The following is a 23,903-nucleotide window of genomic DNA, read 5'->3' as shown; positions in this document are numbered from 1 at the left end:
TCCACAACTACATGTGAAACATAAATATACATATAGAATGCATGAAAAACATACAATTTACGCAACAGACATGGTGTGGCGAGAAGGGTAAAGTTAACCATAGACAGACCAAAGTTGCAAAAAAAAAAAAGAAACAAAATCATAGAGTGAATGACAATGTCCTTTAGAAATCTTTTTCTTTTGCAACTGGCCTTTAGAAATCTATATATGGTTTTTTTAAGAATCAGGTAGAGGAACTACCTATTATATTAGCAAAAAAAAAACTAGACTGGGCAATACAACAAAGCAGGCCCGAAGAGTCTTACATAGCAATAAAAAAGTAACAAACAACAAGATAGCAACTGAAACCACTAGAGAGCGGCCGGAATCTATATGGTTTATTTTCCTCTCCTACATTCTCGCCCCTCCTTTCAAAAGTAGTGCACTAATTTTTTAAAGTGGGAAATCAGTTGAAACTTACAAAGGGTTGTAGGTGGGATATTGTGTCTCTTTTATTCATGCGGTCTCCGGATATTACTACCTCTAGTCGGTATTACATGACGTTCGTACATATGTCAGTACATGTGATAGGGAATAATATTTTAATAATAGAGGCGGAGTCCATAAGCAAAAATCCATGTTGTACTAGCGAAGATCAATTTTTGGTTGTCTTTCAGCAAAATTCAAATATTTAGGATTTCATCGAGAGCAAAATTCACCATATTTATGTTCCAAAAGTCCTGACCTGCTTAAATGTTTTCCCTCCAACTCCAGTTTAAGTAAAATATAGCAGAGATCTTGTCCTTTCATATTCAGAAAGCAGAAAAAAAAATAGGGCCCTATAAATATGCATTCGTTAAGTACTCTAGGAGTATTGTTTCAAAAAAGGAAGTATTCTAGGAGTATTTAACAACCTGTACTGCATACGGAATCTGTGTGTGTATTAACATGAACTCGAAAATATACAGTACAATAGTACATATACATCTGTCAGCATGAGCTTCCCCACCATGCATGCATACTAATAATAAATCTGTACAAATTTACAGCATGATCTATATATATACAAAATTAAGAGGGTGAATTGCACAGTATATAAATTAAAAGATCCAAGAGATACATAGCCATGCATGCATTGTTATGCCTCTTCCCTCTGCAAGAACTGTCCTACCATTGCTAGTAGCTCCTCAGGTAGTGCATGCTCACGTCACGGCTCACCACACCAGTCACCAGTCACCAGTCACCACTCGTCAATCACCGGCGACGAGTAACGGTATAGGTCGTAGGGCGCCCAGAGGTAGTCGACGGAGCACGGCCGCCGGGCGTCGAGGCGGAGCCACGGCTTACCCTTGCCGCTCCAGTGAAGGAGACTGATAGGGCCCGGGTGGAGACCCCGGCAACGGCCCTCGACGTTGTCGCCGCCGAGCCCGTGCTGGTTCCACCGGTGGTCCACCGCCCGGATGTGGCCCGCGAAGACGAGCAGGAACGGCGGCAGCGAGCCGAGGTGGTAGATCCGGCGGCGCTTCTGCACGGCCATCCACTCCTCCACCCGGCGCGTGTACCCGCCGGCGCGCCACTTGTCGACGTCCATGACCATGACGCCCGTGTTGAAGTAGCAGGGCCGGCGGCCGTGGAAGGTGCCGTTGAGCGCCGGGTGCGACCAGAAGGCGTCCGTGAAGTAGTTGCTGAAGTTGGCGTGGCAGTACTCGGGCGCCGCCACCACGTGGCCCGCGAGGTCGACGGACGCCAGCGTCCGGACGTCGTCCACCACGATCACGTCGGAGTCGAGGTACGTGACGCGGCGCACGTCGGGCGGGAGCGTGTCGGCGAGGTAGACGCGCGCGTAGTTGAGCGGCTGGTCCAGCTCCTGCCGCACGGACCGGGAGATGCGGTCGCGGACGCGCGACGGGTCGAAGCGGTACACCCGGAGGTCGAGGAACGGGAACGAGGCGCGCAGCGCGGCGGCGAGGCCGTGGTCGTCGGCGTCGGCGGTGAGGAAGTGGAACGCCACGCTCTCGGGGCACGCCGTGTGCTGCAGGATGGACAGCACCGCGGCCATGGTGCCGCGGAGGTAGTTGGCGTCCAGCGTCATGGCGATGTCCACCCGGCCGTCGCCGTCCGCCGCGCCGCACTCGGGGCCGTTCCGGAACGCGGGCGCCTCCCTGAACATCAGGAAGGAGGAAGGCTGCCGGATCATCATGGTGCCAACGCGGGCGCCGGTGACCGCGTGGCTGGCGCTGAGGATAATAACAACAACAAAGATGGCGATAACTACTACTATGGCACAATTTGAAGGCATTGTTATTGTATGGCGCCGCCGGACAGGGGGCACGCAAGGACCGAAAGGCGGCCGGCCGACTGGGGCTGCCGCCGGCGACGCAGGTGGCAGTGGCGAATGAACGCGAAGCGGGGTAGGTGGTGGCCGCCCTGGTCCTCGGAGATGGTGCGTGAAGGGTTTAGGAGGCGAGGGGGACCACCATGGGAATGGTGGGGGAAAGGAGGCGAAGGAGCGGAAGGCCAAGGGCTACATAAAGGCCGCGGCAATGGAGGGGCGGAGGGCCAGGAGACAAGCTAAGCTAGGAGAAGGGAAGATGGTGGCTGACGCCTGCTTGCCGGCTTTGGGTGCTGCCTATACTTGGAGACAAGCTGGTATCATTCCGTTGCCTATTCATGGATATGGATGGTTCCATTGCATGCATGAAGCGCCAGAAAATTATCCAGCACATGCATGTGGAATCAGCTGACGGCTGCTAAAATTTGGTCCAAAACTACCCTTGGCGAGCAGTAACAGATTCTTTCTTTTCTGAAACAAGGGTAGCAAAGGAACCAAGGGAAATGAACAAACTATATCTATAACAAACCTGCTTGTCTGTTACTGTCCAGTGGATATCCTGCGACTTTGCTGCACGGTCGCAAATTCGATACAAATGCATCTAGAAAATAGTACAAATCCACACAAAAAAAAAACTGCACTTCTCGTGTATTGAGGAGTGCATGGTAAAATTTCACTCAGTATTGATGTAATATTACAACTAGTAAAATAAGTTCAAAAGTGGAAATGGACATTAAATTAAGGGGACCCCTCCTCCGGCATATTCAACCTCCTGAAATAAGAAAAAGAAAAGATAGAAACCAGTTCAGGAAACCAATATAGGCTGGGTCATGGATTACATTCGGCTCACATATTAAAGTTTGCCTTTAGTCATCATGGTAAGATTGTCACAATTAATTTCATTAAGCAAACATGCACTCTAACAAAATGTTTCACTGACAATACAAGTAGTCAGATCAGCTAAATCAGTTCCATACTACAATCAGCAATCACCTACGATTCTGGCTAAGTTTCATTTTAATTGTGCAGGAAAGAAATGTCACAATGTTTTCAAACAAATATTCTCTGGGACTGCCCAGTTACATGATTTTCAGGCAGTTCATAGATAGTGCCAAAGGTGCATTGTGACACAGATGAGACTATGTTCCATCTGATATCAAAACCAGTGCAAGCAACTATTAACGACTAATACAATAGAGTTACACACTGTTACTTACAGTATACAACTAACAATTACTAAAGCGAACAATACTGTGAAACTATCATAAAAAAAACCTAAAGAAAATTGAACAATGACAACACTAAGGGCATGTTTGGATACACATGGCTAGTTACTAGTTGGGCTAAAAATTGTCCAAATTAGCTATGGTTGGCTAACAACTAGTCCAAGACTTGCTAAAAAAATTAACCCACCTATTAGCCCTCCTGTTTGGATGCACTAGAGCTAATTTGAGCTAAAATTAGCTAGCTAAAAATTAGCTCATGGTATCCAAACATGCCCTAAACACTGATGTCAGGGAATTTAGTTCGTATGGTGTTAGGCTATCAGAAGCATACCCGAGCAGGAGCCAGTGAAGATACCCAATCTGATGGATTTGTTGGAAGAAGGCCCAATGTATTAAGCTGCAGAGGCAGTCATATCAGAACTTCAAATGCTTAGAGAATTACAAGATAATTATGTATAACTAGACATGTAAAAGAGCTCACCTTCCATACACCCAAACCCATGGCAGCTAAATTGAGGGCAATAAAGAGTAACTTAGGAGCAATAGTATCCACCCTTGGGTCCTTAAATGGTTCAAAAACTGCAAAGAGAACAACTGTATAAGAAAATACTCAATGCTGAATTGCTTAGAAACTAAGGATATCACTCGGTTTGGAAGGACTACAATATATGCTTGATTGGACCTAAGAAATCAACTGAAGTATGCCAAGCTAGTATATTTCCTGTTTCCAAGAGAACTTTAGAAATATGGAGCTTGACAGAAGAAATGCCCTTTCCATATTGAATCAAATCACATTGGTCATCTTGTTATAGTTTTTTATTTGCAATTTTATCCGTTCACTTCTCTTCATAAAGCACACCCATAGCTGACCACATTATGGACCAAAAGCAAATAATTTGGCATGATTAATTGCATTTCAATACACACTAAGCCAAACTCCGTTCTTCTCTGTAGTTCCATGTGCTGACTAACATAACGCAACCAAAGCAGCATATAAGTGAAATATGTGGCTATTGTTACACTAGATGCACTATTGCAAATAATATTTAAAGTATTGCAAATAAGATTTAGGGAGTAAAACAACCTTATTGCACTACACTGGAGACTCCTGAGTCAATTTGTATGTGCAGAATTTTCAGCTTTCAATAAGCCTTAAAGTGAAACTAACATTGCATTCTTTTTATGTGAAATATAAAAAAAATGCACCAACAGAAGACTGGAGAACACGATGATGTCCTGGAGTGTATTACTAGAGAAAAGAAGCAAGCCGATCACGGAAATTTTAGCCATCCCATGATTTGTGTGTGTTTTATGCTATTCATTCACCAAGTTCACAGTGATGCTAGTTATGAGCAGCAGCATAAAAGGTACCCTTATGACTTGCTTCTGGCACACACATTCTTGTCTGAATTGCACATTTGCAATAGTATATATGTTACAGAATTAGTAAATAAAATAATTCACAGGAACTCAATTTAGCCCTTTAGGAATGATTAGTGTTGTGTATAGTTTACAAACTGTACAAGGGTTACAAGCATAAAACATCGTCTTATTCGTCAAAACTAAAATGCACACCCAAAAGTTACTTGCACACCCAGAATGACTCAACATGAATACACATCAAGTGGTGCATGTTCCTAAATGATTTAACTTGAACATGAAGGCTTAAAAATTAGATCAGAAGTTAGATGGCAGTCCATGGAACATTGAATGCTCACTAGAAGTAAACCTCCTAGCCTTTGTTGTTGGAGGTAACAGAGAAAATAATCAGCCAGGGCAACTCTCCCAGGCGACTGCATTGCAATATATAGAGGATAAGTACTGCATTGATTACATACAGCTCACTAGAGCTTTAACTAGACAGAATAGCTGCCTGGGTACCCGCACAACTCTTGGGCTACCCAAGGACTTAATGACATAGATTAACTAAAAACTTAAATACACTAAATGTGCCTGGGAAGCAGGGCTTACAGCTACAGTTCTCCCCCTAAGACCTGCTTCAACCCTTCTTGATCTGCTTGATGCCAATTCTGCTTCTCATATCTTCAAGCTTGGCCTTGCCCAAAGCCTTAGTGAGAATGTCTGCCAATTGATCAGCTGTAGGGATGTACTCAGTCCTGATGCTGCCTTCTTCAATACAATCCCTGATAAAATGTTGCTTAACTCTGATATGTTTGCTCCTGTCATGGAAGACAGGGTTCTTAGCAAGTGCAATTGCAGACTTGTTGTCAACCCTCAGTTCCACAGTCTCCACCTTTCTTCCCAACAAATCAGCCAACAATCTTGACAGCCACAGGGCTTGTGTTGCTGCTGAAGTCATAGCCACATATTCAGCCTCACAATTAGACAAAGCCACCACCCTCTGCTTGATAGATTGCCAGCTGACCAAGCTGTTGCCAAAGAAGAACAGACAACCTGTTGTGCTTTTGCTGGAGTCAATATCACCGGCTAGGTCTGAATCACAGTAGCCCACAAACCTAACAGAATTTGGGGCTCTTTTGAACTGCAGACCATAGTCCAATGTTCCCGCCAAGTACCTCAGCACCCTCTTGACTGCTTGCTGGTGCTCAGTGGTCGGTTTCTCCAAGAATCTGCTCACATAGCCCACTGAGAAAGCCAAATCAGGCCTGGTATGAACCATGTATCTCAAGCTTCCAACCAGCCTCCTATACTGAGTTGGATCCACCTCCTTGGCAGTGCTATGCTTGCTGAGCTTCAGGCGCTCTTCCATTGGTGTAGCTGCTGGATTGCAATCAGACATGCCTCCCAGTTCTAGGATTTTCTTGGCATAGTGAGTCTGCCTCATGGTGGTCCCATTCTTGCCTTGCTGCACTTCAATGCCAAGGTAGAAACTGAGCAAACCCAAGTCACTCATCTCAAAGGTGGATTTCATCCTTTCCTTGAAAGCCTTTACTTCATCTTTGACTGCTCCAGTGATGATCAGATCATCAACATAGACCCCAACCAGCAACACTGAGCCCTCTGAACCTTTCCTGTAAATTGCTGCTTCATGTTTGCTCTGTTTGAACCCCATTTCCTTCAGAGTAGAGTCCAACTTAGCGTTCCACGCCCTGGGTGCCTGCTTCAGCCCATACAAAGCTTTGTGCAGGCGATATACCTTGCTTTCTTCCCCAGGAATAGCAAACCCAGGTGGCTGCTGGACATATACTTCTTCCTTGAGCTCTCCATTTAGAAAAGCTGACTTGACATCCATATGATGAACAGTCCATCCTTCCTGGGCAGCTAGAGCAAGCAGCAGTCTCACTGATTCTATGCGCGCAACAGGAGCGAACACATCCTCATAATCAACACCCTCTTGCTGCACAAACCCACGAGCAACAAGCCGAGCCTTGTGCTTGATCACATCTCCTTTCTCATCTTTCTTCAGCTTGTAGACCCATTTTAGAGAAATTGGCCGATGGCCAGCTCGGGGAGACACAAGCTCCCAGGTGCCATTGCGCTCAACAGCGCGCAGCTCCTCTTTCATTGCTGCCTGCCATGCAGGATCATCTTTTGCCTCTGCATAAGAAATGGGTTCCCCAGAGTGGGTGAGGTGGAGCTCTGCGAACAAGCGCTGCGCCGGCGGCGGAACTTCCTGTTCCCCGCCCAATATGCCATCTATGGTACGATAGCGCAGCTGCTCGTCGTTGTGATAAGTGTCCAGCCGTTCCTCATCATCTTCCAAGGGAGTCACGTGCTCCACTTGTGGGCTGGCTGGAGCTGGTGGTGGTGAAGGCGTTCTGGATGTCTCAGACACCTCTTCTCCTGCATCAAGCACCGATTCTGCTGCTGGGAAAGCTTCAGGTGAGGCACCGATTCCCCTCATCAAGCACCGATTCTGCACTGAACCTCCAGCTCCAGGGACTTCTTCCTCCCAAGGAAATTCCACCACAAAATCACTACCAGCTGCCCCAGACGTACCTGCTGCTGGTGATGTCCAATCCCAACCTCTTCCTTCATCAAAAACCACATCTCGGCTGACACGTACACGCTGAGATGCTGGATCAAAAACTCGATAGGCTTTGGCTCCTTCAGCATAGCCAATAAATACTCCAGCTTCACCACGATCATCAAGTTTCCTGAGCTGAGACAAACGGCGAGTATATGCCACACAACCAAACACCTTCAGATGGCCAACAGTGGGTGCTCGGCCATGCCATGCTTCATAGGGAGTGACATCACCTAGAGCCTTGGTTGGTGACCGATTCAGAATATGCACAGCAGTCATCACTGCCTCCCCCCAAAACTTGGCTGGCATCTGGCGCTGCTTGAGTAAGGCACGTGCCATGGCCACCACGGTTTGATTTCTACGCTCCACCATGCCATTCTGCTGTGGTGAATGAGGAGCACTGTAATGCCTTTTGACTCCTTCATTGGCCCAATAAGCAGCAAATTCTGCAACAGTAAACTCTCCTCCATTATCTGTGCGCAGAACTTTCAGTTTACGCCCACTCTCCACCTCTGCAGCAGCCTTCACCTTCTTGATAGCATCTGCTGCAGCATCCTTAGATGACAGCAGCACTGCCCACATGAATCGTGTGGCATCATCTACAAGCAGCAGAATATAGCGATTACCTGCCGAAGTTGCTGGTGTAACTGGCCCACAGAGATCACCATGCACCAATTCAAGGTGATCCTGAGCACGATATGTTGCTGCAGCAGGAAATGATCGCCTCCTCTGTTTGGTGGTGACACAAGTGTCACACACTTGCTCAACATGATCGATCTTTGGCATCCCTCTTGCCATTTCCTCCTTGCCAAGCCTCCGCAGGGCCTCAAAATTCAGATGCCCAAAACGCTCATGCCATTGCCACGCCTCCTCATCCCTGCGCGCAGCAAGACACATTGGCTGTGCTGTCTTCATATGCAGTACATACAGCCGGTTCGCGCCACGCCTCACCTTGGCTAGTAGGCGACCGCTGCTGCGTTCCCAAATCCGCAGTACTCCATCATCAATCACCACCTTTGAGCCATTCTCATCAAGTTGACCGAGGCTCATGATCGAGTTCTTCAACGCCGGAATGAAATAAACTCCATGAAGAACACGATGCTCACCAGTCTTTGCTTCAAAAACAATTGAGCCAACGCCCTTGATTTCCACCTTGGACGCGTCCCCGAACCGAACCGTGCCTCGAACGTCCGTGTTCAGGTCTGAAAACAGGTCACGCCGCCCAGTCATGTGGTGTGTTGCGCCTGAATCAAGGTACCAGCCGCCAGCCATCTCTTCATCATCTGCTCCCAGATAAGCACGCGCACGTGGCTCAAAGAACTCAACGCGCTGCGCTGTATAGTTGAGCTCCGGCGTGCTCTGTTCCATCTCAATGAAGCCGTGAGACAGAAACAGAGCTGCATCTTCCTCACACTCAGCAAACTGGGCACGCCCTTCATGTCCTCCTTGCTGCCCAGCTTGGTTACCGCCGCCACGGCCTCCTCCACGGTTTCCGCCGCCGCGTCCACCACGATTTCCTCCCCCGCCGCCGCGCTCTGTTCCATCACGGCGCGGCTGGGGACATTCACGCGCCCAATGCCCTTCCTGATGGCAGTTGAGGCACGTGTTGGGGCCAACACGGCCAGCGCCATTGCCTTCTCCACGTCCGCCGCCACGGCCAGCACCTCTGCCCCGTTCGCGTCCACCTCCGCGGCTGCGTCCTCCGCCACCGCCGCGCTGGTTCTTGAAACCAGAACCGCCAGCTTCTTCTGCGCCTTTCTTCTCCTTCCTCAAACGCGCACGCCACTGCTCCTCAGTGTACAGCAGCTTGCCGTTGATGGACACCGGCTCTGTCACAGCTTGCGCTTCACGGTCATCCACCGCCTTGAGCCTTCCTGTCACCTCTTCAAGCGTGAGCGCCTCGAAGTCGAGGAACTGCTCAATGGCGACGACGATCTGCGCGTACTTGGTCGGCACCGTGCGCAGAAACTTTTCCACGACACGCGCCTCATCGATGTCCCTGTCTCCATGAAGCACCAGCTGCTGGTGCAGAGTTGACAGCCGCAGGGCAAAATCCTCCACCGGCTCGCCAGGCTTGACGTCAATGTTCTCCCACTCCCGACGCAGTCGCTGCAACGTCGCTCGGCGGACCCTGTCCACACCGATACGAGTCGCAGCGATGGCATCCCATGCCTCTTTTGCCGTCGCCTTGTCGAGGAGCGGGAGCCCCAACTCCTTGGGCACAGCAGCGACGATCACCTCCAGAACTCGCCTGTCGTCGCGAAACTGCACTGGGCCTCCTTCGACAGCTTCCCAGAGGTCGCGCGCCTGCATCCTGAGCTTCATCGTCTGGCTCCACTCGTAATAATTGGTCTTGTCCAGCATTGGCCATGATGTGCCGCTGCCGGAATCGCGGTAGACCACCCTGCCTTGCGGCGACTCATAGCGACCGCCGCCACGACGCCTTCGGTCACGCAGTGGTGACTGCGAACGGCGCCTGTCCCGCGGCGGAGTCCGCGGCCGCCGGTTCCTCCGGTCCTCCTCTTCTTCTTCCTCCTCCTCCTCCTCATCTCTCTTCTCTGCTGCTATCTCCGCCCGCAGCTCCTGCGCTGTCCTGGCCGCCGCCTCCGCGGCTGCTGCAGCCTGCTGTGCCGCCTTGACAGCCAGCGCCGCCGCCTCCTCTGCTGCCTTCAGGCGCGCAGCCCTGCCAGAGGGGTCGCCCAGCTCGCCCTCAGTGGCTCCCTTGGTCTTCCTAGCCCGGCGCTCAGAGGAGGTTGACGTCATGGAGAAGATGAGAAGGTGAGAAGGTGTCTAACCTAGTCTCTGATACCAATTGTTGGAGGTAACAGAGAAAATAATCAGCCAGGGCAACTCTCCCAGGCGACTGCATTGCAATATATAGAGGATAAGTACTGCATTGATTACATACAACTCACTAGAGCTTTAACTAGACAGAATAGCTGCCTGGGTACCCGCACAACTCTTGGGCTACCCAAGGACTTAATGACATAGATTAACTAAAAACTTAAATACACTAAATGTGCCTGGGAAGCAGGGCTTACAGCTACATTTGTAGCTTAGCTAAGATAAGCTAAATTGCTAAGTCTGGACTTAAATACATAATATACAAGTTGTCCATAAAACAGTCCTAAAGTGGCATGGATTTGCAAACCGAAAATAGATCATATGATCATATCACTTGGGTAAAACCATAAAAGCAGTACCTTTCCCAACAGAACGGAGCGCGTTGAGGGGTTGCCACAGAGCAGAGAAGGTAATTCCGATGCTGAAGAGGTGGACGGTGCTCCCTGCCATCCACATCATGAATCCCATCATCATCAAGTTCTTGAACGGCGCCTGCGCGACTTCCCAAGCTTTCTGTTCACATCAGGGAGCGCACACAGTTAGAAAGCAATTCCAAAGCCAAGAACTACTTGGACGCTAACTCTAGATAATCACTGAGGACGGCAAGATTATCAAGATCTGAGCCTCTCGCAAAACTGAAAGATATGGTTATCCTATCGTAGCGGGTAGGTCGCGCTGCGCGGCCTGGATCTACTAGACCAAGCACAAATATGGCACCGATCGAACGAACCTGCGCCTTCCATGCAGTCTCGGAGTCCTTGCGCTGGCGCGCACCCGCGGCGTCGTCCTGCGAGCCAGAGCAAGCACGTGAATTGCGGGATACAGAGACAAACCAGCGAAAAGGACGAACGGGGAGGAGTAGGGGTTACCGCGTCGGGCGCGGATCTGGTGAAGCCGGGCGGGTCGGGGACGGTGGGGGAGGAGGAGGCGTCGGGGAGCTCCACCGCCCAGCGGCGAGCGAGGCCCTTTCCCTTCTCCATCGCCGGCGAGCCGATGCTCGGAGATCGACGACCTGGTGCTCCGCCGCTGGCGTTTTTGCGGCCGCCTGCGTCTGGGCTCGAGACGGGGACGAGTGCTAGTCCGAGTTGCAGGTTTGCAGCCTCCAGCTAGTGGGGCTGTGGGGCCGTGAGTTTTATGAATAGGTCCTCGATAGTGTAATGTGTTAATTCACGAGTCCAGTAAGAAGATCGATTCGGAAAAGAATTCGGCCTGGTCCGCTTCGGTTCGATTTAGGCCACATTTGGGAATTTGGGATAATAGCATATCCAGGCAAATGGGTATCCGTAGTTCATGGACCGATCTAATTCTAGCCCAATAAAATTACAAGTAGTTTAAATTGCCATAAATTGTTTTTAAATATTTAACCATATTTAGAAAAGAATGTAAAGATTTATGATAACAAATTAGTATCGTTAGATACGCCATAAAACAATTTTTCATAATATCTTATTTGGTTTTATAAATATTTTTTTCTTTTTAAAAAATCCAGTCAATTGTAAAAAGTAATTTTAGATAACTCTAAAAATTAATTTATTTATAAACAGAAAGAGTATTAAATTAATAAAAAAGACTTTTCTCCGTCGCTCCTACTCCTGACTACCTTGAGGCAACAAGCAACGGGCAGTAGGGCACCACGGCCAAACGGCAGCAGGGCTCTCCCACGGCGCATCCCTGGCAATCGTCGACGGCTACGAGTTGGGCTGCGTGCCTGCGTCGACCGCTTCGTGGCGTCCCCGCCGGCGTCGGCGTCGTGGTCTGTGGTGAGCGCGTGGGACTGCGGGGGCGTGTTCCGGCTCCAGGTGCGCGGCGCGACGTCGCGCCTGCGCCGCGGCCGCCACTCCCGCGCTGGACCGCGCGGCCAGGTGGCTGCGCGTGCCGTCCGTGCCGGACATGTTCCGCCCGCTCGCGGGGTGGTTCGTGTACGGCCTCGCTGGAAGCGGCCGCGACGCCGCGCTGGCCGCGGAGACGGTGTTCCCGTCCATTGTCAACAACGCGGCGCGCGGCAGGGTGGCGGCAGGCCATGGACCCTCTCCGCAGCCGCATTCCTCACTGGCGCCACCTGTCGTGCACCGAGGACCTGTGGTGCATGAAGCGGCTCGGCGCTGGTGGCGGCCACGCCACGCGGACGGCTGGGATTGGGCTAGCTCAGCCCCGGCCCGCTCCATCTTCGTGGATCCCAGGGAGGCGTGAGTGTGACTCGGCGGCCCGCTTGGCCGCTTGCGAGTAGAGCTCCAGTGCTTCGGGAATCCATTATACATGTCTCTTGTCGTCGTTGTCCGCTGTGTTCTCTGCAATATATGAGCATGTTCCTGGCTCACGTCCGCGTCCATGTCGCCATGCCTTTCGGGCGGTTGCTACTGCAGCGGAATACTGCTAGCTAGAGCTGAAGCTCAGTATCTCATTGACGACGATCATGAGCGAATCGATGCCTGATGTAATGGCTGATCGAGCTCGGCTATGGCACCTGTCCAGCAAAAAAGCAACGGATTTGCCCCGCAACAGAGCGCAAGTGGGCGACCGGCGGCAGTGACGCTTCGCTCTGCTGCTGCGCTATCCATATCTAGGGGGTGAAATTTTTGCATTTTGATCTCTTTTGAAAACATTTTTTTACAAAAAGATCTATGCCAAAACGTTTGCTGAAAATAGACTATTTTTAGGCGTCTTAGAACATGACGCCAAGGTATGAGGGTCGGCGTCGACTGACACGACGCCGAGGTCTTGCCACGTCATGGATGACCCCGGTCGACGGCGTCACGGTGGCGCATGGGGTCCGACACGTCGGCGTTGTGTCAGCCAACGCCACCGGCCCAACCTCGGCGCGGTGGGACTACACGCCGAGCTATTGGCACCATCCGGCGCGCGGCCCAGGTGGCCCAACAACGCTTCGTGGCCCAATAGCTCGGCGCGGGGTTACTTAACGCCGAGCCACCAGACTCGGCGCGCCCCGACTCAACGCCGAGGTCTGGACTCTTGAAGCCGCGCCGCGGCCCCCTTCTTCTTCCTCCCTCCATTCTGAAAGCGCAGCGCCGGCTCTCTTCGTCTCCCGAACCCCCAAATGCGACCCTAGGTGCCCGGATCTCGTCTCCCGAAGCTTTCTCGAGGTAATGGTTCCTCCCCTCCTCCAATCTATCCGCGTAGATGTGCTTGCATTGTCTCTAATCATGTGGAATCATGGGTGTATGATGTTTTGATATATGTGTATTTGCATTTACAAAATGTATGGCTTAGGTTGATTGAGTGCATTGTTGTTTAACTGTTTTATGTGCTGAACATGTTAGGTTAGTTTGGTTTCTAGTTATTTTGGTCATTAGGGTTCTTTGTTTATTGTAGGTGTCATTAGGGTTAGTTATTTATTGGTCATTAGGGTTAGTATGTATTTTAGTTATTTGTTGGTCATTAGATTTCAATTTTTTATTACTAGAAATGATTATGTTGTTGGGGTTAAAAAAGATGAAATGATATATTTTAGTTTCTACTTATTGAATTGAAACTCGCATGATATATTGATATGTGACACTACTTGTTGTGTGATGGCTGTAGATGAATAAATTAGTGATGTTGCATCATGGAGGCCGTATTGTTATGACAAGAGATGATAGTTTGGAATTTCTGGACATGTGTGAGGAGTTGTTGATTTTTCTGAAACACCATCTTTGACCTAGTTAGTGGAGCGAGTGAAGATTAAGTTAGGCTGGAATGAAAGAGACGTGCATGTTCAGTTTGAAGGTGTCATAGATGTTGGGTCGTCGAAGGGTCCTCGGATCAAGCGGTTGCTCAAAATTACAAGCGAGTCTGAATGGAATGATTATAAGCGAGTCTGAATAGAGGGAGGAAGAAGAAGGGGGCCGCGGCGCGGCTTTAAGAGTCCAGACCTCGGCGTTGAGTCGGGTCGCGCCGAGTCTGGTGGCTCGGCGTTAAGTGATCCCGCGCCGAGCTATTGGGCCACGAAACGTTGTTGGGCCATGCGCTGGATGGTGCCAATAGCTCGGCGTGTAGTCCCACCGTGCCGAGGTTGGGCCGGTGGCGTTGGCTGACACAACACCGACGTGTCGGACCCCATGCGCCACCGTGGCGCCGTCGACCGGGGTCGTCCGTGACGTGGCAAGACCTCGGCGTCGTGTCAGTCGACGCCGACCCTCATACCTTGGCGTCATGTTCTAAGACGCCTAAAAATGGTCTATTTTCAGCAAACGTTTTGGCATAAGTCTTTTTGTAAAAAATATTTTCAAAAGAGACCAAAATGCAAAAATTTCACTATCTAGAGTATCTGGGACTTCAGAGTCACAGGGCTCGCTCCATTGCACTTTACCCTTGTGCACCTGTGACGGCGATGCAACAAAACTACTGGCAGTGTTTGGCACCGCTCCTAGGCTCCAGCTCCCTGCGCTGCAGCCCTGTACAACTCTGTGCTGTCCTGTAGTAAGGAGCCAAACGGGAGGAGCCTCCAGCAAAAATAACGTGCACCAAGAACTTGAGGCTCCGACGGCTCCTCTCCAGCAAAAATAACGTGCACCAAGAACTTGGGGCTCCGACGGTAAGGAGCCAAACGGGAGGAGCCTCCAGCAAAAATAACGTGCACCAAGAACTTGAGGCTCCGACGGCTCCTCTACAGTACTGCTACAGTACCCGAAGCCGAAGCCGCAGACAGGCCCTACATGTGATTGGTGTGACGGTGTTATTCTAAATGCCAAATGACACATAGGGGCAGTTCGCTGGTCTGGTCTGAACCAGCCAGCCGGCTGATCCCCTCTCATTTCACTGTTTACAAAATCAGCCAACAGTATTTTTCTCTCACAACAATTCAGCCGGAACAGTGTTTTCCAGCCAAGTTTCAGACCAGTGAACGGGGTTATAGTCATCCACCTGTCCTTTTGCCATTATTTGGACTAAATGGCCACTTAAACAAAATAAATTATGGGATAAACGGTCTATTAAATAAAAATGGTGTACCATCATACATATAACATTTAAATGGTACCTAAACAAGCTAAACGACCACCTAGACGAACAGTACATATAATTAGGCAACATGTTTATATAGATCCTTTTTACGGTAAAAAGTGTCATGCTCACTTTCTCCAAAGTGAAATATTCACTTTGATCAAATATAAATAAAATATTATTTAACATTTATAGGTGTACAATAGCTCATATTAAATTAATTTAAAATAATTTTTAAAGATATAAATGTTACTAATGTTTTTTATAAACTTAGTCAAAATTTGACATGCATAAAATCTTAGTCGCACCGTCACGAAATAAGTGTCATTCTTGCTTATCGAGTAGATGCTTTTAAATCTAACCAAATATATATAAGAGAATATTAATATTTATAATACATAATTAGTATAATTAGATGGATCGTTGAATTTATTTTCATAATTAATTTATTTGAAGATACAGATGGTGCTAGTGTTTTTTACAAACTTAGTTAAACTTAGAAAAGTTTGATCGACACGAATGGCATAACGACACTTATTTTGGGATAGAGGGGGAGCAAAGGCCCATGTCTGATAAATTATAAAAACGTTTAGATTTTTTAATGTATATATAGATTTTCATATATTTATTAGATTAGATATGCAACGTGTCTACATACAATCTAGAAATCAAGGGTGTATATATCTCCTACAACTAAAAAGAACAAAGCGAAGACATTTTTTGTGCGACATTTGTTTTGGGTCTACCTCTTCACCCTCTGCAACCACGACTTCCTTCCAGCCACCGTGACTTCCCCCGTGCGATCCCTCTCCGCGCCGCCCCACCCCCTCCCTCTCTCTCCTTCCCTCTCACGATCTTCCACTCGCGCCGTCCTCCACCTCCACCGCATGCCCTTCACTTCACCCCCACCCCGCCCCTCCCTCTCCCTCCCTCTCTCTCCTTCCCTCTCACACTCGGATCTTGCTCAGCACTCGCGGAGGCGCGCTGCGATGGGCCTCCATGGCGAAGCACAGCAGCAGGGGGACACCGTCACCGCCCACTCGTCAGTTATAAACCCGAAGTCACCCCCAGCCAGAAAACCTCACTTCCACTCCCCACCCACACGCCGCCTCCATCGCCGCCCCCCCCCCCCCCCGTCTGCGTGACGCCAACCGCTATCACCGCCCGCCCGACGTCCCCCGATGCCCCACCGCCTGGCCACCAAAAATCCATCGCCTCCACCCCAGCTCATGGGTTAGACACCCACCACCGCCACCTTGGCGTCCTAGCACCTATGTAGCCCAGCCGCCGCCGCCACACCCACCACCTCGACGCAGCACCGTGGCCATGGCCATCGAGTCGGTCGACGAGCCTGAGGCGAAGGACGTGTGGTGCGGGCGCAGTGGGAGGCGGCGTGGCCAGGGCGGCGAGACCCAAAACCCGTCGTGCTCGTGGGTGGAGACGACGCAGTGGGGAGGTCCAGGAGCCTCACGGACGATGACCTGGAGGAGCTCAAGGGATGCGTTGACATGGGCTTCGGCTTCAGCTGCTACTCCATGACCCAGCGCCTCCAACCAGCCACCACCGCCACCCCACCACCTAGGCGCCCGAGTGGCAGATCCAGGTTCCCCTCCTCGAGACCCCTTCTCTATCCCCTCACTTGCATCGTCTCCTTCTTTCCCTTCCCTTCTTGACTTGATTAGTTGATTCGAGTGTAGGATGTGCCGCCTCGATCTTCTCTGGGTCTGATGCGAGCATTGGATGGGAGCGGAAGCCGAGGGTAATCCCCCACCACAGCACGCCGCCGGCGAGCCCGCGACCATGGCAACGGCGCAACCCATCTCCCCAGCGCAGTTCGCCAGTTCCTCTCCTAGAAGCAGTGCAAGGTCCTTCCTTTCTCCCTTCCCACACTAAAATTCCTGAACTGTTTGCTCATTTTTATCCATGCACGTGCTCATTCAGTTGAATCAGTTCTTAGGATGGGGGAGAAATTCATTAGATCTGTGGGATAGACAGCCACTAATTTGAGCATGAATGACGAATTGAAGAAGCTGGAACTCAACATTAATTCACTTCGCTAGGTACTAGGGAAGTGTCTAATAAAGAAAACAATTTGATCTCTAATGGTTAGAGTTCTGAAAATTCTCTGCAACCAATATGTAAGTTTTTTGACAGATATATTCATAGAGGATGCATCTTATGACATCATATGAAATTTTAGTACCCTCGCGCTAACAGATGGAATTTTAGTACTGCCAGATGGAAATTCAAAGTAGCTGATCGTCAGCTAGGTGTTTCAGTCAGAGAAGCGATGCATCATATGATTCATGTAGAAGGAAAATGAAGATAACTTTGACTTTTTGACAGGCCACATCACAGCCAGAGACCGAGACTGATAAGACACCGAAGAACAATCACACATTTAGTCTTAAAATAACAGATTAAATAAACACACTTCTCAAGAAGAAGATTTTCCTTTCCAAGTGCAAACTGATGCTTCTTAGACTACTGCATAAAAATAGTCTAGGAATTTTCATGATTTAGTTCAAAAGTTGTACTTAATTATACAGATTTGATGCTGAAACTACTTTCAAACACTAAGCAACGCAAGCTAAAAAGAAATTGACACATAATTTCTCATTTAGTTTCTATCTATTTTGGTTGTGCAGGTGCTCTTTCTATCCATGTAGTGGGTCCTTGGCTTCTATAGCAGCACATTTCAGAAGGTGTACAACACTTCAATATAGTACAGTTGAGTGATTTCAGTCAGCACTAGAGGATGGTTATCTACTCAATACTCACAGTTATGTACTACTTCATCCATGGAAGCAGCTTTATGTGTTCAATGGAGCCCAAAAGGTTAGTTAATTCCGCTCATATTTCCGTTACATCCGTATATTTTCTCACTCTACTGGTGAAATGAAGTGATTATCCAAGTGCAAATGCTCTCCTATTTTTCATTCCATATACAGTATGAGACCTGAGTTTGATATTTTTATTCTTAGCAGCTTCTGATCACAGGATCCCTGATAGATGATAGCTCTGACCATACCTTTAATTATGTAACGCTAATATATTTCTGTCCTAACAGGATATTTGTGAACTCTATTCTATCTTTACGTTTATTATCTTCAAACTGTATATGCACTTCCTGGAATTGTGCATCATCTCTTTCTGGAGGCATTTGAATGTGATGGTCATTGAGATGCGACTGCCTTGCTACTAAATCCTTGAAATTGTGCATCATCTCTTTTTGTAGGTATTTGAATATGATGGTTCAAGTGGCTCGGTTAAGTTATACATGATTAAGAGGGGGCGTCAGTTCCGTTGGAATAGGTGTAAGGCATTCAAATGATAAAATCTAGGCAGAATCCTAACATGATACTTCTTACTTTTTGTTTCATTCTCCCTGATTTTCAATTAATTTGTCCTTTCTGAAGATGATTTCATCTTCCTGATAAATGAATTCCACCTATTAAATTCAACTCGCGCTGGTAATTCATATGCAGTATGTTCCTAGCATATTCAGGTTAGAAAAAAGGATTGTACCTGTTTTTTGATCCTGCACTAAATGTACAGTCATGACACTATTTTTTGAAAGTGCTTCACATAAACAATTAGTACTAATTCTAATCTTTCGCATGTTCTGCATAGTCACTGATAAGTGAATCCAAATTTGTTATGCGAGGGTTGAGTCTGCCAAAATCTCTCTAAATATCCCTTATTTCTTTCATCCCATTCTATTTGTCTAGGTAGTATTTGTAGGTTCATAGGTGTATTCTAAATTTGGTTTACACTCTTACAAACATGTCTTCTTGATTCGTAGGCAAAGATTACACAACTCTTCACTTGCTCCAGCGTCTCATACATCTAATTTGACCCATTCAGTGTTCTACTACACTTTTTGAAGTAAGTTGCCGTCGAGTTCCAGAACAAAAAATGTAAGTCCACTTTTAGCTCACCTCACATGATTTATGGGGTCACAATTTGCTTCTATTAGTCACAGTATTTGCTTGATAAAAAAAAACTTTTCCACACCCACAAGATTTGCTTGATAAAAAAACTTTCCCCATACAAGAAAAAAAAGAAATTGAAAGAAAGAGGATCTGTCAGTTTTCAGTTTTATTTTTTGTTTTTAAATTTCCTGGTGAAGTATCTATGTTTTTTTATAAAAATAAGATAAATAATAAAAACAATATTACTCATCTTTTATACGTTGACCCTTATTTCTAATTCTTACTTTTCTTTTAATTTTCTTCAACGTGCGAATTTTTGAATTACATGGCATAGTTTCGGTTGCGGTTTTCCTCCACCTTTGTAGTGACCTTAATGAAACCGATAGAAAATTTATTATTTTCTTTTAGAAATGATAGATGATTTAGGTGAGGGAGAGAAGGGCCCATACGAAGACAGGGATGTGTTCTGTACGCATGAAGGACTCTCAAAGGCCCACAGAAGCTCCGTTGCAACGCACAGAAAGGTCTATAGATTAGAGTTGGTGAGCCTGCGACGCCGTGCTCTCTGTGACTGTGTTAATTTCATGAACTTTGCCTTTTGAATTAAATGCCACTCTAACGGTGGTATTTAATTTTATAGTATTGTTATCTTATCGTGCGATCCATATGTTTTTAGTACAAAAATTTAGTTATTTTATAGCAACGCACGGACATGCTACCTATAAATCATATAAACAAAAAATTATTCCTAAGCCATCATGATAGCAACCAAACCATGATCTCATTTTGGTGGTTTGATTTGCAACACGATCTTTTCAAAGTGGGAATAAGCACGATCTTTTCAAAGGAGGTGCATGATTTTCAAAGTAAAGTTTTTTTAGGGTAATTCATTGATTTAATTTATTGACTACAACACTGACCCAAAAGTTTTTATTTGTTTATAGGCCTACGCAATTGTTTGCTTGTTGATGAAGCCAGACGTCGTCGAGTTCAAGAATTTACTAAGGACACCGTGTCGCGTCTCGTAGATTTAGAGAACTAAATAATATTAAAATTATTTACACGCTTATGACATGCACTTTGAATAGATGATGTACATGATTTTAGTTTAATATAATAATTATTTTGTGTATTTTCATTGGTCAAACAAGTTCAAAACACGTGGATTGAGCAATGTTTCTCTGACATATTTGATTGCTTCATTTAGTTTGTAATATCGAAAACTTTTTGTCGATATAAAATATTATTTTAGACCTATCCCAGAAAGGTCTATATAGTAGAGTTTGTGAGTCTGTGATACCGTACTCTTAGTGACTGTTAATTTCACAAATTTTACTTTTTAAATTAAATATCAGTTTAATGTTTTATAATATTATTATCTCGTGATGCGATGCATATGTTTTTATTAAAAAAATTTAGTTCTTGTGTAGCGACTCACGGGCACGCTAGCTGGTCTAATAAAAATCCATAAAAAACGGTCGGTCCATCGCAGTCATTCGTACATATCCTATTCGGCTCTTCCCCCTGTGCTGCTTTAGCGGGGCCAGTGTTTTCTCTTCCTGCCGCGGCGATGGCGTCGGGGGACAACAGCAAGCAGAGGAGCGAGGAGGAGTGGCGCGCCGTCCTCTCCCCCGAGCAGTTCCGCATCCTCCGCCAGAAGGGCACCGAGTCAGTACTCTTCCTCACTCCTCCTTTTTCCCTAAGCGACTGCCGCTATGACGATTGATTTGTGGCTGAGCGCTGTTGTTCATCTGATCTACTTCCCGTGCCCATGGATCGATTCGATCCGATCGGATCCTGTTTGAGGTTCTTCGTATGTCCGTTGTGGTACTAGTGGCCGTCGACTTTGATGTCAGGACCCATGGCCACCGGTTAGTTGAGATTACTGATTAGTGATTTTTGAACCCGAGTTGCCGACGGAGGGATTCTACCTCCTCGTTCAGATTCTTGTTCGTCTAGTTCATCGAGGGTTGCGCCAAGTACTCTTGGATTTCGGTCTCAAACTGTTCCAGTTTCAGTCTTCAAGTTGACTTCTGATATAAAATGAGTCTAGAGAAAAAGAATGCCAACATGTTAGCCTTGGTACGTGTACTATTTATGTCATGCATCTAAGTTCAGACTTGACACTTGACTTGAAATAACCTTATGGTTCGATTTCTCATTTAACACGATCGGGTCTCTTGGTTTAAGAGAAACACATGTAGTTGCTGCTCTGTTGACATGTGGATTCGAGCAATTCCAGTGGCCAAACTAAAATAATCCTTGTGTTACATACTGTAAGTTTATTTTGGCTTTTCTAGATAGCGAATATTTGGGTGCATAGCAAAGGCTATGGACCTGTTTTTAAAAGCCAAAATAACAACTTACAATTTGAAACAATATGATTCGCAGAGATCATGAAACATTATCTTGTGTTGGTAGAGTACTGCTGATTGGCTGTACATCATAACAGGTTCAGTAATCTCCCTTGCAACCATAGGATTCCAAATTGTTCTTGTCAAAAATAAAGAGAGAGAAGGGGGATAATATAGATCCAGCAGGGTTTTAAATCTCTGGATATAGCGGTTTGAGGAGGATTTAGCTATTTGCTCCCATGTAGTACAATTTAGCCGCTATAGCCTGATTTATTCGGCGGTTAGCTGTTTGAGGAGGCAGATCGCTAGATATCATAGCCTGTGATTTGAAATCCTGATTGGAAGTAAAACACTGCTGAATGAACTGTACACTGGGAACTTGAAAGTTCCTCTGTATAATTTGGATGCACTGTATGTTCATTGGAAAAAGCCCCTATTACTTAGCAAGTTTGGGCGTACAGTCTATTATACCTGCAGGCCATGTGCTAATCATCATTCCTTCTTATCAGGGTTGGTATACAGTCTACCATAACTTCCAGATCCAAGTGTCAGTCGGCTATAATTGGAATATCTTGTGGGTAAAATTATAGCACAATTTTGAACAGTCATTAGTAATTACCACATATATACAGGCAAACATTTACAAATTTCAAATTGTGATGCTGTTTTGTGAGCTGTAACCTCTATCAGAAGAGTGGAGTAATTACATGTGATTGTTCGCACGTGTGTTTAACTGTGAATGCTTTATCAAGCTCTTCAGGCTATGTTCAGTCATGGACCTTGGAGGCTTGGACCTTGCTTCAGGAAAATAATATCATGGCTGTCACTTGACATGTACTCCATAAATGGTCCCATAATAATAAAACATCTGTTCTCAAGCTAGGCTTATATTCATGTCCAGGTTACCTGGGACAGGAGAGTACAACAAATTCTATGGCGACGGGGTTTATAACTGTGCTGGCTGCGGGACTCCCCTGTACAAGTCCACCACAAAATTCGATTCTGGCTGTGGCTGGCCTGCATTCTTTGAGGGGCTTCCAGGAACCATAAACCGAACAGTAAGCCTCAGTAGCCGTTAATTTGATCTCATACATCCCCTCCTTTATCTGTTTCAAATGTGTATACCTATATTTCATTGTTTCAGCCGGATCCTGATGGTAGGCGGGTAGAGATCACATGTGCAGCTTGCGGTGGGCATTTGGGCCATGTGTTCAAGGGAGAAGGCTTCAAGACACCTACTGATGAGCGCCACTGCGTGAACAGTGTTTCTATCAAGTTCAGTCCTAGCTCCTAGATCATCTTCCCCTGGATGAGATTCTCGTGTCTGGAACTGTGGGAGGCACTGCAAAACGACGAATAAGATCTATTCAGCATATGTGTTACTCTGATTGAGAGATGAATCTATTATCATAACCAGTTGTTACTCTACGTGATTTGTCATTTACATCAGCTGTTGTAATGTTTTCATGAAAGTTATCCTGAAGTTGCTTTGTCCATTTATTTTCCCTTAACGTTGAGTCAGTCTGATAGATGTGAATTGTGATCATTACTCGGCAAACCGCAAATGAACTCATGCTCTGAAAGTCTGAACAAGCCTGACGGACATTTGGCTTTTAACTCTTTCCACTGGGGCCTCTTTGAAATGCAGGAATTTTATAGGAAAATGCTGTAGGAATTTTACAGAAATTAGTTTAATTTCACAAGAAAAACACAGTAATAAAGAAAAATTTCCACGTTTCAACCAGACCCTATATCTGCATATCCACCATCCGTCGCACTCGCAGGCTAGCAGGGTTGCCATTGCTTTCGTTGAAGCATGGTGTGGGGCTCACACCTCAGTTGCAGTGCTTGGTTTTAGGAATAGGCGCTCCACATGGTATGACTGAAGTGATGGCCAATGCCCAAAGAAGAGAGGAGTTTTGGGTACCAGACTACCAGTGTTACTGTCCGATCCTTTCTCCTATTCAAGCAGCTAGTACATCAGATCAGATCGACGAATGAAGTGCTAGTCCATCACGCGTGCCTTTGTATGCGCCGGCGATTAAACGGAAATGAAACCGTACAGCTAACGATGTTTATACTTTATTGTCGAGATCTCAATATAGGCATAGTAAGTACAGCCAAAGGATCAGGGCGAGGCTGGAAAGCCGGGATGACAACTTTCCCACCCTGGCAACAGTTGTTATAAACAATCTTGTCATCATGGCGCGAATATTGGATATAATATGGACTTGGCCCATATAATATTGGGAAAATTGGATCCATACCATCAAAAGAACGTGTCTTTAGATGTATACCATCAAAAGAATCACCTTATGATACTTACCATCAAAAAAAATATAA

The 23,903-nt window shown here is 46.8% G+C and overlaps 3 protein-coding genes and 1 pseudogene across 3 annotated transcripts; 2 read left to right on the top strand and 2 right to left on the bottom strand.

Annotated features, from left to right (window-relative positions):
- Positions 1–931: 931 nt before the first annotated feature.
- LOC136530905 (probable galacturonosyltransferase-like 4) lies at positions 932–2,669 on the bottom strand. The gene has a single exon (XM_066523624.1). It carries the CDS (start codon positions 2,276–2,278, stop codon positions 1,220–1,222), a length of 1,059 nt encoding a protein of 352 aa, XP_066379721.1. The 5' UTR covers positions 2,279–2,669; the 3' UTR covers positions 932–1,219.
- Positions 2,670–2,811: 142 nt separating this feature from the next.
- On the bottom strand, positions 2,812–11,441 carry LOC136530913 (ER membrane protein complex subunit 4-like). The gene is made up of 6 exons (XM_066523634.1): positions 11,200–11,441; positions 11,061–11,117; positions 10,690–10,843; positions 4,019–4,116; positions 3,869–3,934; positions 2,812–3,083 (listed from the first exon to the last, which is right to left on the bottom strand). The coding sequence occupies exons 1-6, from the start codon at positions 11,308–11,310 to the stop codon at positions 3,045–3,047; spliced, it is 525 nt and encodes a 174-aa protein (XP_066379731.1). The 5' UTR covers positions 11,311–11,441; the 3' UTR covers positions 2,812–3,044.
- On the top strand, positions 11,324–12,520 carry LOC136537143 (probable N-acetyltransferase HLS1-like; annotated as a pseudogene).
- An 8,176-nt stretch (positions 12,521–20,696) lies between these two features.
- LOC136539830 (peptide methionine sulfoxide reductase B5-like) lies at positions 20,697–23,056 on the top strand. Its single transcript, XM_066531822.1, has 3 exons — positions 20,697–20,874; positions 22,462–22,618; positions 22,705–23,056. Exons 1-3 carry the CDS (start codon positions 20,777–20,779, stop codon positions 22,852–22,854), a joined length of 405 nt encoding a protein of 134 aa, XP_066387919.1. The 5' UTR covers positions 20,697–20,776; the 3' UTR covers positions 22,855–23,056.
- Positions 23,057–23,903: the final 847 nt, after the last annotated feature.

The sequence above is a fragment of the Miscanthus floridulus genome, chromosome 2, assembly GCF_019320115.1.
Source record: "Miscanthus floridulus cultivar M001 chromosome 2, ASM1932011v1, whole genome shotgun sequence".
Taxonomy (NCBI): Eukaryota; Viridiplantae; Streptophyta; class Magnoliopsida; order Poales; family Poaceae; genus Miscanthus; species Miscanthus floridulus.
Note: the sequence above shows the minus strand (reverse complement) of the source record. Positions and strands in the feature narration are given on the sequence as shown.

What these genes read in the sequence shown, in the direction of transcription:
- LOC136530913 (XM_066523634.1), bottom strand. Translation starts at nt 11,310, where the DNA reads ATGGAGAAGGGAAAGGGCCTCGCTCGCCGCTGGGCGGTGGAGCTCCCC. An exon ending in TGGGTTTGGGTGTATGGAAG is followed by an intron (nt 3,935 to 4,018) that starts GTGAGCTCTTTT and finishes CTGCCTCTGCAG; the next exon opens with CTTAATACATTGGGCCTTCT. An exon ending in CTTCACTGGCTCCTGCTCGG is followed by an intron (nt 3,084 to 3,868) that starts GTATGCTTCTGA and finishes TTCTTATTTCAG; the next exon opens with GAGGTTGAATATGCCGGAGG.
- LOC136530905 (XM_066523624.1), bottom strand. Translation starts at nt 2,278, where the DNA reads ATGCCTTCAAATTGTGCCATAGTAGTAGTTATCGCCATCTTTGTTGTT.
- LOC136539830 (XM_066531822.1), top strand. Translation starts at nt 20,777, where the DNA reads ATGGCGTCGGGGGACAACAGCAAGCAGAGGAGCGAGGAGGAGTGGCGC. An exon ending in CTCCGCCAGAAGGGCACCGA is followed by an intron (nt 20,875 to 22,461) that starts GTCAGTACTCTT and finishes ATTCATGTCCAG; the next exon opens with GTTACCTGGGACAGGAGAGT. An exon ending in CAGGAACCATAAACCGAACA is followed by an intron (nt 22,619 to 22,704) that starts GTAAGCCTCAGT and finishes TCATTGTTTCAG; the next exon opens with CCGGATCCTGATGGTAGGCG.